The sequence below is a fragment of the Montipora foliosa genome, chromosome 3, assembly GCF_036669935.1.
Source record: "Montipora foliosa isolate CH-2021 chromosome 3, ASM3666993v2, whole genome shotgun sequence".
Classification (NCBI taxonomy): domain Eukaryota; kingdom Metazoa; phylum Cnidaria; class Anthozoa; order Scleractinia; family Acroporidae; genus Montipora; species Montipora foliosa.
Window position 1 is genome coordinate 11,258,973 of NC_090871.1, and position 20,008 is coordinate 11,278,980.

General features: G+C 41.7%; 1 protein-coding gene across 1 annotated transcript in view; it reads left to right on the plus strand.

Moving 5' to 3' along the window:
- Positions 1–20,008, plus strand: part of LOC137996756 (cation-independent mannose-6-phosphate receptor-like) — a 92,630-nt gene that overhangs the window by 49,313 nt on the left and 23,309 nt on the right. The window contains exons 19-26 of the mRNA XM_068842322.1: positions 2,092–2,187; positions 3,334–3,462; positions 4,199–4,354; positions 6,641–6,826; positions 9,751–9,973; positions 14,060–14,139; positions 15,216–15,361; positions 16,724–16,767. Coding sequence (XP_068698423.1) covers positions 2,092–2,187; positions 3,334–3,462; positions 4,199–4,354; positions 6,641–6,826; positions 9,751–9,973; positions 14,060–14,139; positions 15,216–15,361; positions 16,724–16,767 — 1,060 coding nt within the window. The remainder of the gene's footprint in view (positions 1–2,091; positions 2,188–3,333; positions 3,463–4,198; positions 4,355–6,640; positions 6,827–9,750; positions 9,974–14,059; positions 14,140–15,215; positions 15,362–16,723; positions 16,768–20,008) is intronic.

Here is a 20,008-nt window from a genome sequence, read left to right on the forward strand (position 1 = left end):
CCTTCCCACACGCTTGCCGTGGGAGAACAGTTTTGCTGTTCCCAACCCAGCTTACCACATGTATGGCATGTGAAGCTGCCACTTAAAGGAGTGCTAAACACACCCGCCTAGTATGTTAGCTACGCCATGCTGATGAGGCCCAAAAGGCCGAAACAGCTGTCCATGGCTGCTAATTGACCGGGTGAAATGGTTGTGCGCATGCGTGATGTGTTGGCCACACCGGGTTGGTGTTAGCGTGTGTCACGCTGCTTTTATTGTTGATGCTAACAAGGCATGCTGGGAACATAACTTATAGGCTAAACCACTGACCAGTAGTATTTGAATGGCAAGAGCTCGTTTGGAAACAGTGGAAGAAGCTTCTTAGAACCAACCAAATTTGTTTTTATGCTATCTACTGCATTTTTCTAAGCTTGAGCGTCTAAAAATCCGTAAATTTTCTAAAAATCCGGACTTTTGTATCTAGGCCCAAAACAGCGTGACTTGAAATGTTGATTTTCCTCTTGATCTGCGCTAAATCCTGCTTAGAAAGACGCCATTTTGGCATAAATGTGACAGTCTGGGAGAATAGGGATATTGACGTCGATAGCAATTCCGAGAAGTTGAATTTCGTGCAACGACTTGGCGGCTTAATCCCTATCGAGGGTATCCGCGCGCAGCCAGATAAAGGAGGAGTACCCCGGAGGAAAATCATCGGATTCAGATCGAGATCGACTGAAACTCAGTCCACATACGACGTTTATGGCCGAGGCCAGGGTTGAACCCGGGTCGCAGAGGTGGGAGGCGCGGTTGATAACCGTTGAGCCAACCTTAGTCTTCCATTCGATAACCAATGTTTGAGCGTACATACCATTTCTTACAAGCCTGGCTCCGGTTTAACAAAGGATGGAAAACTTTACCCATTGGATAAGTCACTAACTTAGTCCAGAAGCACGTGACCTTGAAGCGTGTAACTTGCAACTCTTTTCCTTGGAACAAAGCTGGAGATTTTAGGACACCAATTTTATGCCCAAATATGGACAAAAATAAGATGGAAGCTGCACGCTCGGGAAAATGCACGAGCTACGTTACATCCAAATAAGGAAATTTTTAAGTACTAGATACAATATGAGCGACCGTATTGTATTGGATATACGATGTCGAGCCGAAGGCGAGACATTTTATATCCGATACAATACGGGCGCGAATATTGTATTGTGCTTATGAAATGTCAGCATTTAAGTGTTAATGTACACTAGGTATATTTGGTGATTCAAGACATTTTTACCGTGAAAATTGAAAGAAACATTTATGTAAATGAAGAGAAAGCTGTATCAGAAATACAGATATTGATTAATAAAACATTTCTTTTGTTTTCCCACCATGAATTATTAATGAGTTTTATAAACTCAAATAACTCCAGCTCTGAACCAGAGTTAAACGCTTCAAGGTCATAAGCGTCTGCTTAGTTTCAATGCTTGCCAAGATTGGTTTGCTTCTGCAGGTACCGGAGCAGAGATTACGTAAAACCGGCAAAAGAAACAAAAGACAGAAAACAAAACAACTCCAATTAAAGATTAATCCCAAGTGACCAAAAATACAATGCTTTCCGGTACCTGCGGAAAGACCCCAAAGATTTCAGGTTTTGCTCAATTAACAGTAACTATGCTCTCACTGAGCGTATCTAAGTATAGGTGGTAACAAGAACTTTGGCCAACGTTTAACATGAAGTGTATTTTACACTCTGGATAGTGACTTATCCACTGATGAAAGTTATGCAACGTTTGAACAACTGGGGCCTGGGGCCCATTTTCTCGAAACTCCTGAAACTTTACGGGTTATTTTCGGGTAATGACGATTTCCTTTGTATCTCAAGAACGGAGAGGATTTAAGTCGTCAAACTTCACAGTCATTTTTCCTTTTTGCTACCTTAAAAACGTGTTAAAAGATCAGCTTTCCAAAACAAGCGGATAGCAGTTTTACAAATGGCTTTTCGGGCCCGAAAAGTTTTCGGGACTTTCGAGAAACAGGCCCCTGGACATTAATGTGGGGAAAACAAAAACGATCCTTAGTGCAGTTGTTTTAACATGTGTTCGCCCACGCTTCTTTCTTCAGTATGAATGCGCAGCATTTCAGACGGCCGGCCAGGGCAATAACGCAAAAGTCAAGTACAGTCTGGGGAGACTCTCTCGGTCGGATGCCAATTGGGTGGTAAGTTGATGCACGACCGTGAAAGTGCAGATTGAAGCTGCTTGTCAAATGGTTTCAACATTTGACCAACATCGAAATCATGCTGGTGAAATGTTGCCGTGATAAGTTGATCAGAAGCGTCCAAACTATTCTTACGTCGGACGAATTTTCCAGGCAACCTCTCAGGACGTTTGATATCGAGAAACTGATTATTTTATGCGGTCTCCCCCGCGAGCGTGACATTTTACAAATGTCAAATGAATAAACCAATTTCGATATATTGAAATTCAGTCCTAAACAAAAGACATCATCTCGAGGCTCTGGGGAATAAATATAAGGATTTGTATGAGTTTATTCCCCAGAGCCTCGAGATGATGCCTTTTGTTTTCGACTGAATTTTAATATATCGAAATTGGTCTATTGTTCGAACGCTTTCAAGTATAGTTGACATTTTGAATGCAGAAAGATTTTGACTGATTAAAATCGATCTGAATTGATTCCGCACATTTTAAATCCTCTTTCAGGCGTGCATTCAGCCGGTTTCGACCCCTTCACGAAAATTAGTTGCATCCTGAAAATGAGAGAACTTAGATAATAGGCCATTTCCGAGTTCATGTCTGCCTCCTCTTGAAAGCGAGTCTAAGTGCGAAGTTTTTGTTATGAAAATTAGTTTTCATTCGTAATTACCAGGATTATATTCATCTAGTGGTCAAGGCGAGTCTTTAACCCGGGATCCCCGGATCTCAAGGCAAGCGCCCTAACCACTGGGCTACACTGCCTCCAATCATGTAACTGTGTTTATGCATGTCTCTGGACCTACGTCTTGTGCTTTAAAGCGCCCCATTCAGTTTTTAGCTGTCTCTTTCTGGGGACAACACAGTTTTTGAAAAAAGGCGTGGTCAAACTGCAAAGCTACATCGAAGGCGTTGATCTATGGTCACACGTAAAGGCTAAATTCTTGTTGTATCTATTGCTTGATGTAACCGATCCCTGACCACAATAGAGCAAGCAACTTGCATCAAGTACCAAACCGTGCGTCCGACTCTCGATCCTCGACCAACGCGTTGGTAGTAGCTTCACCCCTGTTCAAACGGAGTAGTTTCTTGTCTTGTTGACTCTTATCGTTTTCCAACCAACCAAAGTACCTTTATTTGATGCATGCCACAGGTTACCAACGAGGAAGGTGACAATGGCAAGGTCACGAGTTTCTACTTGAATCTATGTCGGCCATTGGTCCCCATGCATGGAATAAACTGCCCCGCTGGTTCATGGGCCTGTTGGGTAGAAGGAGATCAGGTAACTTTCCAAGGGCACAAGCTCAAGCAGTTGATCCTTTTCATGGTAGCAGTTTTCAATAGCCCTTATCGGAGCTGTCAGCGGTTTTGTCGCATAAAGGAGGCTGAGGGGTCATTTTGTATTGAATTGACCCTTAAGCATCTTTTGCATGTAGTTTTAAACAAAAGAAAATGTGCCTGCAGGCTCAACTCCAATAAAGACCATTGCGTATTACAGGAAGAAAGAAATGATTACTTTTGCGTGCCACACAGGCGAAGACAGTCACGTGAGCCACGTTTTACGCGTTTGAAGCGAAGACAGAAATACCGTGGGCACTAACGTTGAGCAAAGAACTTCCACGTTGCCGTGCATCTGTTCAGTAAAAGATCACAGATAACGTTAAAATGTGTTAAGAACATAAAAGGCGTACTCTGTGATCTATTGCTGAAAGTACGCACGGCAACATGGAATTTATATATGTTATGCATCGGCTGGGAGGTCCGTATAGGGAAAAACTTTGCCCGAGGTCTTGAGTACGGCCCGACGCCGCAGGCTGAGGGATGTTCTCAAGGCCGAGGGCACAGTTTTTCTATATACGGATCGACCTAAGCCAGTGAATAACGTATTTATTTTTTCTGCTTTTTTTTTTTTTCTGAAAATGAACAAGTGCTCAAGCTTCAGGGAATACCTCGTAAGAAAGACTTCTTGTTCACCAAGTTCTTTTTGTCACCGCTGTATGTTTATGTTTGCCTTTCAGGATCCTCAGGATTTTGGTCGTGCCTATGATCCTCCAGAGGTGATCACTGAAGGAGAAGTGCGGCTTGTGTACAAGACTAAAGTAGCTTGCGACCCGCACAAGCCTGATAAACAAAAGGAAATTCATTTGACATTTATTTGTTCGTATGGATCTTTGGTAAGCACAGCGCTATGCAACACATTGGTTGCTCTCCATTACTCAAAGGGATGAAAATTGGGGCGGCTACGAGACACTAGTCATTGTTTTTTTCCTCAGGTTGGCCTTTGAAATTTCCAGTTTCCAGTCCTCCTCCTGGAGCTCGGTCACTTTATTAAGCATTTCCCCTGATTTGCATTTATTTGTTAAGTAAAATTACATTTCGCATCAATTGCAGTGACTAACACTTCAGAAGAGACATCCTATTGCTATAATTTCACAGATTTTAAAATCTTAATCTTTTTCTTCGGGAAACTTAACCTGCTATCAGGCGTACTTTTCTTTAGACAGGGCGGAAAAGGTACGCCTGATACAATTTCTTAACAAGTCGTCTGCTGCCCACCTGTCAAGAGTGATGTTACCTTGTGTCATGCTATAAATGTGAGGCAATCAGATTTTACCGGAAACTACCTGGACGATGCGATTCAAGGAAAGAAGCGACGAAAACAAAATATAACTCTAGCTGGAATGTCTGCAAAGTCAGAATTTATCCATTCAATCAAAGGTATTTCTGCAAATCCCGCTTGACAGTTGGTGCAACTTTTCTTTTCAAACCATCAAGGAACAAAGAATTTCAAGGTAAAATCAGAGAAAAAGCCGAATACTTCATGTTATCAAGCGCAATCAACAGTACAATGAACTTTATATTTAAACGCGATTATTTGAGGTGCCAATGAAGGATGCTAAAGTCACTGTAATGTGCGGAAAATGTCTACTTTTCCAGAAGCATCTACTCAACTATCATTTTGTGAGAAGTGTGTCACTAAACCATCGCTCAGCGCTTCCTTAAACATTGTCGAATTTCTCTGTCAAGCTCGGCTGAATCCCCGAATGCATGTGGCAGCACTAAAGTTATATTCGGTCCTTTTTGGAACTTGTTGCTTCCGAATATATTCCAAAGGACTTACCACAACTACAAACGTTTGCGAGTCGGTGGAACTGGAACGATGCATTTTTTCTAGAATGTTCGGGACTGTAAATGACACTATTGCCAAATCCCATAGGAAGTATTCTTTCCGACAAACCATTCCAGGGCTCGAAGTTAACTTTTAAGTCCACTTGCAAAGCTTCACTAGTAAGATTTTTTTCCACTAGCAAACTGGTGAGACCACTAGCGAATTCTTTCTTGAAATTTTAATGGCCATATCTGATATAAAGATAAGAATTGATATTTCACACAGTCTATTAATGAGATGAGACGTTTAACCGATTTTTTGCAAGTCTGTAACCAATCGGAGAGAGGCTCCAAGAGCTCTATGTTTTTTTCCGGCCATATCAGAGTAAAGTCCAGATTCTGGACAACCGGCAGACGTCTTGTTTAGAAATTGTATCAGGCGTACACATTTCCGCCTGGTCTAAAAAAAAAGTACACCTGAAAACGGAAAACTGTAGTAAGCCACCTTATGCAGTAACGAAAGGAAAGTGACCGAATCGACAAGTCCAATGGACCATTTCCGAGTTGCTGTTTGTCTCGGTTTCGAAGTGAGTCTTGGTTCTCAACTACTGTAAGGAAAATGAGTTTGATTTGCACAAGAATACGCAACTCATTTCCATTTGAATGGTTGTGCACCAGGACTCTCGTTGAAACTGAGGCATGCAGCAACTCGGAAATGAGCTATTCAAATCTCCCGGGGTTAAGATTCTGTTTGTACTGAAGTTGCATTATGATGTAGCATCACATTTAAATGATGTGGAAATACAGACGTTTTTATTCCCGAAGGGCTTGAATTGGGTACAACATTGAGGTAGCCGATTTGATCTGTAGGGGAATTTTTGTTCACATTTTTGCCGGCTAACGTTTTCTATAATCACTCAGCCAATAATAAAGTACTGAATATTGAAAGTGCGTTCCAAAATGAGCAATCTCCGAAAATTTGAATGCGTTATATCGGATAGTCTCAAAGCAAGTCGAGATTTTACAAAGAATGTATGGAATCATTAGCGCTTTCGTCACCCAAGAACAAATTGCTCACTAACAATAGAACCAAATGCAAATTTGATTTAATTCAATAACAAAGTACGATTTGCACGAGATGCAAGAGATGCACGAGTGAGTGGCATGAAAACGCCTTTACGCTATCGTTGATTGGTTATACTTCCACATATGAAATAGCTGTACGCCATTCTGATTTGCTGTATAAGCCTTTTCCACATGTGAAAATAAAGCGTATAGATTTGTATAAATGAGCTTTATGGATTAAAATTCTCATGTTATATGTAATAAAGTTTCTTGTGTTTTTATTTTAGGGTCATCCCGTTTTAGAGCACGTGGAGGAGGAATGTGTTTATCATGTAAGGTGGTACACTTCAGCAGCCTGTCCTGTTGAACAGAAACGTGTTGGCACTTGCAAAATTTACGACAACGGCACGGGAGAAGTTTACGATTTGAATCCACTTTCAAAAGCAACAGACGATGTCAAGTCCTATGTAGTGGTATGTAACCCGTTGTCACTTTGATCCATGGTTTACCCCGGAGGGAGCCCCACATAAAATGTTGGGGGAAATGCTAAATTTCCTCGCTCCTCAAAAGCAGCCCAACCTTGGTGTGGCACGAGCTCTTTATGGCCCCTGAAAGATGTTCACGTAGATGATGATGACACAGACGATAACGTCAACTATGTGAGGTTGAAGGGAGGGAGGGGGGGGGGGGGGTACCTAGTATAAAAGTTATTTTATATTAAGTCTTCGTGTAATTTTCATGGCGGAGTATCCAAACTACTGGCAGTAGTCGAAAGATTCAACATTTAGTAAGTGTACCCGAGTGAATCCGAGTTGCCCGATCAGATTTAAATGCGATGGAATTGAGTTCGTGATAACTGCTCTGGAGCGGTATTTTTAGTACTTGATTCTTGGCTTGTGCATTGCGATAATAATAATAATGATGATAATGGTGATAATAATAATAATAATAATAATCATCATCATCATCATCATCGTCATCATCATCATCATCTGAGGCAGAAGCATTTTGGGACGTACCGGTGCATGCTGATCACACTTTTGTATGTTCTAATCGCGTGGCTGCGCGCTTTGTTGATCACAAGAGCAGGAAATTGCTCCATTAGAGATGATTAGTATAAAAATCTGGGCGACACCACTTACCTGGCACGCGAAATGTTCTGTTCCGGTTGCCGTCCGCGTCTCAAATAGGGAGCTTAAGCACGTGCATTTTTGAGATGCGGACGGCAACTGGAAGAGACTATTTTGCCTGCCAGAAAGTGGTTTCTCCCAGATTTTTATACTAATCATGTCTAATGGAGAAAAGGTACTTCGCAATGTATATGTGGTTGTGTGAAGACAAGTTAAAAGGGAAATCAGCTCACTTTCGGTTGCCGTAGGTGTCTCAAAAACGTGCGTTCTTAAGCTCCCTACGAGAATACTGTTACTATTACGGCGCAAATCATACCTCGACGTCGGTAGAACTTCTACATGTACTAGATCTGAAAGACATTTAATTTTAGGGGCTAATCCTTTGATAACTTTAAAAGTAATAAGGAGAATTTTAAATTATATTCGCGCGCGCACTGGCAACCAGTGCAGCTCCTTAAATAGTAGGGTGATATGGCAAAACTTACGCGCGGTAAATGAGCCTAGCAGTAGCGTTCATTACGCATTCCAGTTGCTTTATCTGATATTCTGAAACGCCGTAAAGCAGGCTATTACAGTAGTCCAATCGACTTGAATCAGCTGTTCAGTATGCTCCCTTGAGAGGTATCTCTTGATTTGACGAATGTTGTAGAGATAGTAGAATGTTCAGCCGCAGGCCTTGGATGTGTGAGTAGATATGTCCAGGTAGGAGTCGAACGAAGCCCCCAGGTTCCTTGCGGACAACACAGGTGCGACCTTTGGTGCCGTTCATGGACTCGGCCTTAGCCAGCTGTTGACGACTGCCAATCAATAGAAACTTCGTCTTATCATCATTTAACCACAGCATGTCTTCTCTCATCCAAGCACGCACATCACGGATGCAGTTGTCCGGCGCTGCCACGGCTTCGACTTCACTCAAGCTATCAGATGGTCTGAATGACATTTATAGCTGAGTATCATTCTCGTCACCAGAGCCTCGGATCAACCTAAGGCTCTGGGAAATACTGTGTAGGAGAAAATCCGCCGTAGGGTTCTTATAGCCAAAAATTGGCTGTTTGAACCGTACGACGCCTGCTCACTCCTCGTGCTAACATAAGTGCACCAATTAGAGACGCTCCTGATTGTTATTCACGAAAAGCAATGAGAAGACACTTTGTTTCAGGGGTCCCCAGAGCTCTTCTCTCCCTCTGCCAAGAGAAGAGTTCTGGGGCCGAGATTGAGCTGAGTATCATCAGCATAGGCATGCGCAGAAGGGAGATGCGAACGTAGGATCTCAAACAGCTTGCTGGTATAGATCGTAAATAACAGCGGGCCGAAGCATGAACCCTGTGGAACACCGCATTCTAGAGTAAATATGTTAGAGAGTGTGCCACCAACCGAAATTCGCTGCGCTCTGCCCTCCACATAGGATTGAAACCAGGAAAGCGCATTACCACGTCAGCGTAAAGTGACGGCAATCTTCAGAGCAGGGAGCCATGATCAACCATGTCGAAGGCAGCGCTCAGATCCAATAATAAAGAAGTGTTACATGACATGTAAATCGTTCTTCACCTTGATCAAAGCAGTTTCGATGCTATGATTGTGTTGGTAGGAACTTTGTGAATGAGGTAACCAGTCATTATCCGCCATGTGATTTTGAATTTGGGTGGCCTCTGCCTTTTCCGTTAGCTTTGATGTTAACTGCAGATTACTCACTGGACGAAAGTTCATATTGATGAGTTGAAGACCGTATTTCTTGAGTAGAGGGTAGAGGCAGACTTCGACTCATTAACGAAGTATTCCGTTTCCAAGGACATGTTGACCATTTCAGTTATCTGTGGGAGTAACTCGTTCAGGTACAATGATAGAATAGAAGCTGGAATTGGGTCAAGCGTGCACGGCTTCTTGCAACGTCAAGGCTAGTTTGCGTGGTCCTCCTCAGACAGCGACGAGAATTCAGAGACTGTAATAGCATTACGTATATCAGTTGTTACAGGGTATTCTCTGATATGAGCTATATAGGTATGTGCGGCCTCGAAGGGTATGGTTTTTTGGCCATTTTGGTCTGAAATAGGGTATCGATTTTGACCATTTTGGTCTGTAATAGGGTATGGTTTGTCAAGTCTTGAATTGAGTGTGTCCTTTAAGAAGAATCTAGTTAATCATCATTAGGCGATTCGTCCATCAACAAATCCCTTCTAATAAAAAAAGCCCTTCTCAAGTAATTACTTTTGGTTTGGTTTAGGACAATCAATTTAAAACCCCTCTTTTTTTGCTCATTTTTGTTTCAGAGTCACCAAGGCGATTTACGTCAATTCAAAATCTCCGTTTGCCATGCGTTAAACGACCCTGGGAAATGCAGTGAAGCAGGCGTGTGCATGTTAACAAAGAAGGATAACGGAGAAGAAGAGAAAAAGGCCCTGGGTTACTTCAAATTCCGCGACATGTCTTACTACAAGGACGAGGGAATGTTAATCCTCAAATACTGTAGTGATGATTGCAGCAGTCGTAAAGGTAAGCTCACTAATGTTATTATAATTTGGATTTAGATACGTCTTGTCCGGGGAATTTCATTGTACCCAACACACGCAACTTACCTGTTACACAAAGTTGTATTATAGCTAGCACAAATATGGTCATAGGCAACAAATAATTAACCGAGCGAAGACGCAAGGCCGGGGAGGCTAACGAAACCGAACGGTTGAAGTGTCGACTATGTAATCTGTTCTTCCTCAAAACAATGGAAATAAAAATGTAATCTTGCGAATTAGAGACCATATTTGTAGTCCTGTTGGTTGATTATCCCGAACCCTTACATGGTGATGGGAAGGTAAAAGAAAGATTTAAGGCCCGGACACACGGCTTCAACATTTGTTTCAACATCCATGTCGATTTTGTTGAACAGCGATGTTGAAAACGTTTGCTCCACCCCCCTTCGAACCGTATTGAAACATGTGGAATCGATGTTGAATGAGTGTAAAAGCTTTTAAAGACTCTCTGTCGAACGGTATTCTTTGCGCGCCGGTTTGTTTACGTTTTTATTGTGCTCGATGTCGCCACTCGGGAGAAAATGAGCTACAATTGTGTCGTTTCCTAAATGCGAACGGAAGAAAAGTGCGCTTAAAGAATACAAATGCTTAAAAGTTGACGCGTAACCAGTCGACCTCATAGCCTGATGAAGACTAGCAGTATGCAGTCGAAATGTCGCAATCTACATCACAAGTGACCACATCGTGAGACAAACGAGAATACCTCATTATTATTGTACTTCGCCACGATAAATAACAGCAACCTTTTTTACGACATTAATAGAAATGTATATTTCCAATAAATAAAACGCCGCTCTAATAGTAATCAAAGATAATCGGGTTTCCACACCTAACACGACCCACGTCGCGACAGCGGTTCAAATACAGTAAAACAGTCATCGATAAAGTACATTATTGTCTTCCATTCTTCGTTCTTGAAAAAAATGCAGGACGTTTGTTTTTTTATAACAATATGAAAAAGAAATACTATCATTTTGTTCGATACTATGCAATTTGTGGCAAATCAGTCGTTGCAACCGTTGCGATCGAGTCAATACCGGGAATGTTTCACCGCGACATACGCTTATAAGCAACTAAGTAATTTCAACTATAGGTTGTATAATATAAGGCCAAAATTTCCAAAACAACTTCCGAAAATATTAAAGGGAAAAAGTTTAAACAAAAAAGAGAACTGACAGATGTCAGAAATGTAGCAGACTCAGTACAAACAGTGACTTCATGAATTGAAACTGATTTTCAATAATTATCGAACTCCAGTGATCCCCAAGTAAACTCCAACTGACTTCCATGGCTCAGGTCTCTGAGATCTTCATTCGGATATCCGCAAGTTGCCATCGTCACCTCATCAAGGTCCAACTGCTCAGTCATCCACTGGTATTTAAGACCACCGACATGGCAAATTCGCGAGAAAATACCCTACAGTGCAGACGTCTTTTGGTGGTCACTGGCAAAGCATAATCCTCCCCGGAATTTTTTTCCGCCATCTTAAATTTCTGAAGCAGAGGAAGTTTGGGGAGAGGAATAAAATTCCACCAAGGGGGCAGATCAACATCCATCCAACGTGGCGGCTCGATAGAGTTTTGGCGGCTCGATAAGACGCCTGCACTTCAGGCTAAAGGGAAAAGGAATAACACTATTAATTGCGTTCGACGAAGGAGAATGCAGTTCATAATCCTGGTTGTCTTGTGGTTTCAATGGTGAACGTCGATCGTCTGCATTTTCTGCGCCATTTTGAATGGCATCTCCCGTCAGATGCGCAAAGACTATCGCGCACCTCAAGGTTTTCGTAGTAGTCTGAGCAAATCTGAGCATCGTAAAGCGGATATCCAAAGACTACCTCGTGGTTTTCATAGTAGTGTAGTAAAGTTAAGGAAAACGTGACACTTGGTGAACGTGACCTGTCGAACTATAAGTTGATAAGTAGACCAGTTACTCGTCTGATACGAATAGGAAGTATTGTTGCTTAACCAAACGTGCAATATGTTGTTTACGTGTTGGATACACAGCCAATGCATTATGTAGGATTCTAAACGCCTGGTTCCTCATGATTTATGTTTTTATCGATATGTAATTAATGCATTATTCTTACGTTCGAATTAGGATGTCATATGCTTCTTCACATATTTCAGAACTCAAATTTCGTCCACAGTTCATAATTAATGATTAGTCATAGTACTAGTAGTAATCATAGGTTGGTAAAGTGAGTTCGGTGTCTAGTAAAATGATATTTTTTATTGTTCTGATTGCCCAGAAAATTCTGGGAAAGTGGACTTTATGGGTGCTTTCAGGCAGTACGCAGAGAGAACTTGAATCTCCTGTGAAAAGCAGCTGAGATGACAAATCACAACTCGGCATCGTTGCCGGCACGAATTGCCGCGCGGGGGCGAATTACAGCGTCTCTTTCTTTCAAAACACACCACTACACAGCTTTCTGATGTTCTGATAAGTAGCTTTAGTCATATTTGCTAGTGATACTTCGAAGACATCAACACAATTTCACTTACATTTGGGAAAACAGCGAAGAAAACGGCCGAGCAACCAAAACGCACAACTGCAAAGCACGTGGAAATTTGGGCACGCGGGCATTGCGATACGAACCGATGTCGAAGCTTGACATATTAACAATCACATCAGAGCGAGGTGATGTGTGTCCGTCGGGTTGTCACTAGAATACGGTGAGACTTTTAGTTTTGTGTATATAAAGTGCTAAACGATCTTGATAAAGTTTTACTATGGTGTCACCAGAACAATTTATGAAAGCTAACCATTTCGCGTCAGCGCTTAACCCTAATTGCTAGAGATAGTGCCTAACCCAGCAGTTATTCTCTGCCTAAACATAGTGTTGTTTATCTGCCAAAGCGGTTTAACAATGAGGTTGTCAGGTATTGCTACGTAACCTCACCAAATGTTACACCTGTATATGTGTCACAAAGTGTCTCACCTTATTTTGGAGTATGCATTCCAGTGATAAACGTGCCCGTCGGCCAGCGAGTCCAAGATGGCGCCCAACACCCTTAAATCGCATGGCATCACGACCGATACCCGCGGAATATATTCAGGACATTCGTCAAATAACACGATTTTAGGATGCGTCCTCTTTCGTCCTAACGCCATAATACTAATCCAGCATTAATTTAAACACATGCCTGCGATTGGAAGGCATTCAATACGAGAAACAGACATACGACGATCAATGAGGTTTCGTTACCTGAACCGAGGCGCCTTATGCATGCTCTTCGACAGAGTCTTAAAACTTTGCTTCAACAACCATTCAACCTTTCTGTTGTTGTTGCGAATGTTAATAATAATAATAATAATAATAATAATAATAATAATAATAATAATAATAATAATAATAATAATAATAATAAATAATTTGTATAGCGCCAAAATCCAAAAGTTCAGTTTCTGTTGTTGTTGCGAATGTTGAATGAAGTTGAAGTCGTTTGCCCCTCTCTTTAAACATTAAGGAGCTTAAGCCCGCGCGTTTTTCTAGACGCGGACGGCAACCGGAAGAGACCAATTTGTGTTCCAGGACAGTTGTGTCTCCCAGATTTTTATACTGATCATCTCTAATGGAGAAAAGAAACTTGACAATGAAATGTGGTTGTGTGAAGACAAGTTAAAAGGGAAAACAGGTCACTTCCGGTTGCCGTCCGCGTCTCAAAAACGCGCGTGCTTAAGCTGCCTAATTGCTAGGTATGCGCGTGCGCACCAATCGGTCGCTCAATGACGAATCCATGTCTGTATCCATAGTAACAAGTCCATACCCATAGTAACAACCGAGACTGGAGCCTGGGACTGAATACCAGGCCTCTCGGGAGCTTTGTTGAATCAAATGTTGCTGATGTGTTGAATCCCAGAAGTCAACATCGCTCAACATCGTTTAACAAAACCGAACCGATGTTGAAGCCGCTTGCCTGGGCCTTTAGATTTACACAATCGGCAGGCTCCCGACAATCGACTCATCCTGTCGCACACGTGCGGGAATAGAACTAGTACGGGGTTTGATAACTAACATTTGTGTTTTGTCACGGTATCTGCTTTTTAGATTTAACAACATCGAAAATAATCTTTGTGTGTGACAAGAATCAATCCACCGAGGGGCGCCCGCAACTTCTTTCTGCTACGGTAGGCAGATTTTGACATTTTTAGTTAACGCTTCTCAGTTTTGACGCACCGTTTTCACTCGATTGATAGCCACGGTCACTTTTGAACACTTGTGCAGTGGGGTCGAACGTAAGCACTCTCCCTTTGCAACCGTTATCTACAATTCGGCGAGTGCATATTGACGTTAATCTCCCAATACTACGATCATAATTTAAAAACTACCAGACAAATAAGATTGTTTCCAGTAGGTCCCAAACGATGGAGGGCGCTATCCGCCGGATGAATTACTACCCTTGTGGATAAGTCATAGCGAAACCAATTGCGCTATCCAATGGATAGTGATTTATCCGTTTGATAAAGTTATCCACCCTTTGAACAACAGGGGCTAGATGGCAACAATTATTCGTTGGATCTGAGACATCTTAGCAAGGAAACATATTTGAAATGAGAAGTAATCCAACTTCTTGATGATGAGAGCATTTGTCATACCGGGTTTTCGATATCTTTTTAAAGAACCAGATAAGGCGATGTGACTTCTTGATGGATTTATTATGCGTGATTGCCTTGTGTTTCTTCAGCCCGTGGGTTCCTGAGATACCCAAGTCTAACGAGGAAAAAAAAGAAGCCAACAAATCTACAAATTTACAGCGCCAAAGTACCGGGTGTGAAATGGTAAACAACCGGACGAAGTGTCCGGCCTCCGTCCTCAACCGAAAACCCTGAGATTCATATGACCTGTACGGCCCTGTGAACGTTTTCATCGTTAAAGTATTGAGAACATCTCCATATGATGGCCGTACCGTCCGCGCGAGGATTCCCGAAATTAAAATAAGCACTGTGTGCGTTATATGATAAATTCTTGTTGACTGAGTTTGGTCTTGCCGGACGGGAAAATTTTGTGCCAAGTACATAACATTGGCCAGAATAACAGCTTCGAAAATTGGGACATTAATATTATTTTTCACACAATTGAGATATATGTCCTTTAATTGAAACCCATCGTGATCAAAGTCAACTGTCCTTCAAATGAGAGATGAAAACGTTTGCAAACCTATCTCTTCTCGTACATTAGTTCCTGTGCTTTTATTTCTCTACAGAAATCCAAGGCAGAGTTTACCTGGAGAACAAGCTTGGTTTGCCCGCCTTTTGAAGTTTGTTTCTACGACGATGGAAGTAGCAGTTATAATCTGGGACTCCTATCAAGTCGTACACGGAGCTGGAGTTATGTACATAACGGAGACAGGTATTGGATTTCGAATCTTGACTAGCGTGTTATGTTATCGAGCGCCCGCGATACTTGCAGTTCGCAGCTTCACTTCTCGCTGTGAGTAATCGACTGCTATTTTCATTGGTCCCTATGACCTCTAGCTTCTTTTCTCGTCAGGGTTAGGTGCATCGTTTTTGTTGTATCATCTATCGTTTCGCCGGTCTCCAATCACAGACGGCGTCCGGAAAGCTACGCGGTTTCCCCTCGCTGTTCGCTAATTCGGAAGCCCTCCGCCCGATACTTTCGCGTTCGTTCAAACGGTTTAGAGAAATGGTTTCGAAAACAAAAACAGAATATCGTGAATAAAAACTTCGACTTGGTCTTGGTTTTTATTCCCCGATATTCACCTCACCTTCGGCGAATAACTGACTATTTTCACCATTCCATAATGCCAATAACAATAGAGAAATGTACGACTTCTGGTGGACGAACAAAAGAGGCTAATTAGAGATCGTTTGTTTTCGTCCACCAACATGGCGGCGATGACGTCACGTGAAAACCTCTTATACGTTTTGTGGGGGTCTTTACATAAAAACAACACAAGTTATTTACTCTTGGGACTGTAAAACGCTTCAGTGAACTGGATATCCATTTTGTAAATGCAAATAACCCCCCCCCCCCCCCAAAAAAAAAAAAAAAAAAAAAATGAAATGTATTATGAGACTGGTGAAAAAAGCGAATTCTTAAATACTGACTGACGAGTGCCTTTCTGTGGTATGACCAACTTCTGCAAACAATCTTTTGAGATAATGGGCCTTAATCACACGGCAGCCATGTTGAGTCCAGAGGGATTGAAAACTTTTGTTTTTGCGCACCGAAACTCGTTACCAAACATTTCGACTCGAGGCACGGGGTACGAAATCTATATTGTCTATGGCCAATATGGCCGCCGCGCGAATTCTCGGTTTTCACATGACGTCACGACCACCCCTAAACAAAGAAATGGCGGCCATGTTGGTGCCCCGACCAAATCCTCCGGTAATTTAACTCTATTATTTTGTAAACGCTTCCTTCTGTTTTCGTTGAAAAACATGGCTGTTGATCACGTGAGTGAAAACCAGCAATAAGGCTCATTGATGTTGTTCGTAGTCTGGAATTCAGCAGGATGGGTGTCTTTGATGAATTTGTGTTTTCTCAGGCCAACACATGAGAATTGTCCCTAATTACGTCACAGGTGCATGAATTAAGTTTTTAGTAAGTCTGAGAAAAGCATCACTGAGTTTAAGGTTCCTTGTTGTTCGCGTGAGATCTTGATGTATGGAATTTTCCAATGATTCTGATAAACTCCTTCAAATATTAGATTCAAATTATTGTGTCTTTTAACCTTATTGAATGTAGATTCTGGATAAACATCTGCAGAGGCATAAAAGATGGCCCTAAAGGTATTTTTTTTATAATAGAAAATTTAGCATCGGCAACGAGTGCGAGCACGAAAACAAGTGCAACTTGCACTCCTTCTCAAATTGTTTACCCCCTTACTTGAGGTTTGGTTAGCATATGATTATTACAGCTTTAAACTGCAATTTCCTTTTGACAAACTCGTACTTACCGCTACGACTTTTCGATGTAAATCCTTCGCAGGCCAACTTGCTGGGACGAGTCGAGCACGTCGGGCTGCGCACTGTGGATGCGCAATAATCAAAAATCCAGAACTCGTAATCGAAGTCGTACTCGTTGTCGATGGTAACATTCTCTAATAATAGGGAGCTTATGCAACAGGACGGCTGGAAGACTCAGGACGGCAGAATGACGAAAAAATGTCGCGTAAGATCGGGAATGCGCAGTCTCGCGCGACATTTTTTCGTCATTCTGGCGTCCTGAGTCTTTCAGCCGTCCTTTTACGTAAGCTCCCTAATGATAACGACGACGGCCTTGTTCTTAAGTCTTGAACGTATCTTGCGAACATAATTAATGCATGGAGATGGTTATGAAACTGGACAAGTTCCTTTGTCTCATGTTTTTGTCCGTATTTTTGGCCTTGACCCTGCACAAAACACGCCTTTTTTCTAGAAGATAACCAATCAAATACTTCGATTAAATTATGCGCAACTAATTTGCGAACCCGTGCGAAGCGAAAACAAAAGATTGTGCAGGGTCACAGTCAATTTAACATCGATTGCAACAACATGTTCTCGCTTTTGAAAGTTCTAATGTTTCATAACCAGTCCCTCGATTAACTATGTTGCGAAGCAAAAGTTCTCTGCTAATTGAGGAGGCTGTAAATCAGACTGAATTTCATGAAATCAAAGAAGATCGCGTTGTTTTTTTTTTTAATGAGAAGGGAAACTGGAGTATCCGGAGAAACACCTCTCGGGGGAGGGTTGGGAACCAACAAACGCAACTCACATGAGACATCCGAGTCTGGAAATCGAACGCAGTGGTTAAGAGCACTAAGTGGTGTTGCTACTGCGCCAACACTTTTCCTGTCATATGGAAATGAAATTTTCTTTCCATGTAGCGTTTCACTAACCCTTTGACTCAAAGGAGTGATCGGCATGTAAATTCTCTTCACAGTTTCAACGAAATATCAGTCAGACAAGTTTTCAGAATGGAGATTATTATCAGCGTAAGGACGTTCGCGCCAAAATCTTCCTACGGCGAAATTTTCTTCATTTTTCGCCTAGAATTACGTCATAAAGTACTTACTCCGAAAATGAAAAAATTTCGATAAATCGGTCATCGTGACGAGATGTAGCCTCATCTGCTTATCCATCGAAAATCGTAAAAATAAACTGTTATAGTGAAGGTTTCCGTGCATATGTTTTTAGGAGTGGGATTTTTAGATAATTGCATGCCGCTAGGATGTTGTAAACAGTAGAGTTAATCCTTCACGAACGTTTTCGTAAGCGCTACCCGTTGCAACCACTTCCGGAATTCGGTGGCACGAGGAAAGAAACTTTTAAAAAAAGATAACTTCTTACAGTGTGATTTTTTCATTTCATCATATTTGTAGATAGTAAGTAAAGTAAGTGATTCATGATTAAAAAAATAGAGGTTACCGATGATTCGATGTGATGTTGCAACTCTCTTGGAAAATCTTGTTTGTCACGTTTTGCGTGACCTTTCGAGTGGGCCCGAAATTGCCAACCGCTTGTTTTGGGAAACCTGATCTTTTGACATGTTTTCAAGGTAACAAAAAGAAAAATAACTGAGAGGTTTGACGAATTAAATTCTCTCCGTTCTTGAGATACAAAAGGAATTGTGACACCCGAAAATGGCCCGTAAAGTTTCGGGACTTTTGAGAAACGGCTCCCAGCTGGAACCCAAGACAGGATCGATCATTGAAGGTACGAAATGTTTTTTATACAAAAAAAAAACTTTCTCGAGCATAGCAACGAAGTTTCAAGGAGGCGTCCCCTTCATTTGGTTAGTGTTTTGTATCATATCTGTCCATTGCCGTCATCCTCATGTTCTGGGCCCGGTTGTTCAAAAGCCGATTAAACGCTAATGCCAGATTAAAAGTTAACCAAGGAGATTATTTCTCTACTTCAATATGATGTTCAACGCTGATATTCGGCAAAACTTTACATTAGAAGAAGTCACTCTTGACAAATAAGAATAAGCAAAAGGAAATGTCACCAAAAAGTTGAAAACATGACACAAAAGTTCACGCTAATCCTGGATTTACTTGTCGAACAACCGGTTCCTGTAGTGTGGTTTTTGTGAAGTTTAATCGCTGGCCCGCACTATTCAAGTGGACGAGAAAGAAAATGTAATGCCGCTCTATTTTTATGAGAGTAAAGGAAAAGAACTTCAAAAACGTGCATTCATTTTGAACTAAAGTTGGTAAGGTAATAAAAACATAAAACAAAACAGCCCCATTAAATTACTCAACGGATCGTCCTCGAGTTTTCCAAACTTTCAGCCACTACTCGATCAGCTACCTTTTTCGGAGCTTTTCCACCTCTTGCTCCCTTCTCGTCAACGTTTCATGATGAATTGGAAATAGATGTGCCAATCGTTTGTCGGCCTGGATTTTTGTCCCCGGCGTTTTTGTCGCCATGTTATCTTAACTAATGCTTAACTAGTAGTGCGTGAACGTCCTTAAGAGGTCTGGGGCCCGTTTCTTGAAGGTCCCGAAACTTTACGGCCATTTTTGGGTGTCACAATTTCTTCTGTATCTCAAGAATGGAGAGAATTTAAGTCGCCAAACTTCACAGTTATTTTGCCTTTTGTTACCTTTGAAAAAATGTCAAAACATCGGCTCTCTAAAGCAAGCGGTTGACAGTTTCACAAATGCCTTTTCAAGCCGAAAAGTTTTCGGGTCTTTCGAGAAACGGGCCTCTGGCCCCAGTTGTTCAGACGATGGATAGCGCTATCCGCCGAATAAATCACTAGCCGCTGGATAACTCAATTGGTTTTGCTAGTGTTTATCCGCCGTGGATAGTGATTTATCCGGTGGATAGCGGTATCCATCGTTTGAACAACCGCCTACTGATCTTGATCTAACAGCATATTCTCACCCAACAAAGAATTCTATGTACTAGTTGGGAGCAATGAACGTTTCGATGGTGAGAATGAAGGAGTTTTATAGAGATGCTTCCTGTTTTTGTTTTTGTTATGTCACTTGACTAATTGTAATGTCCTAACCAACATTTCCTCACTACAAATAAAGGCAAAAAA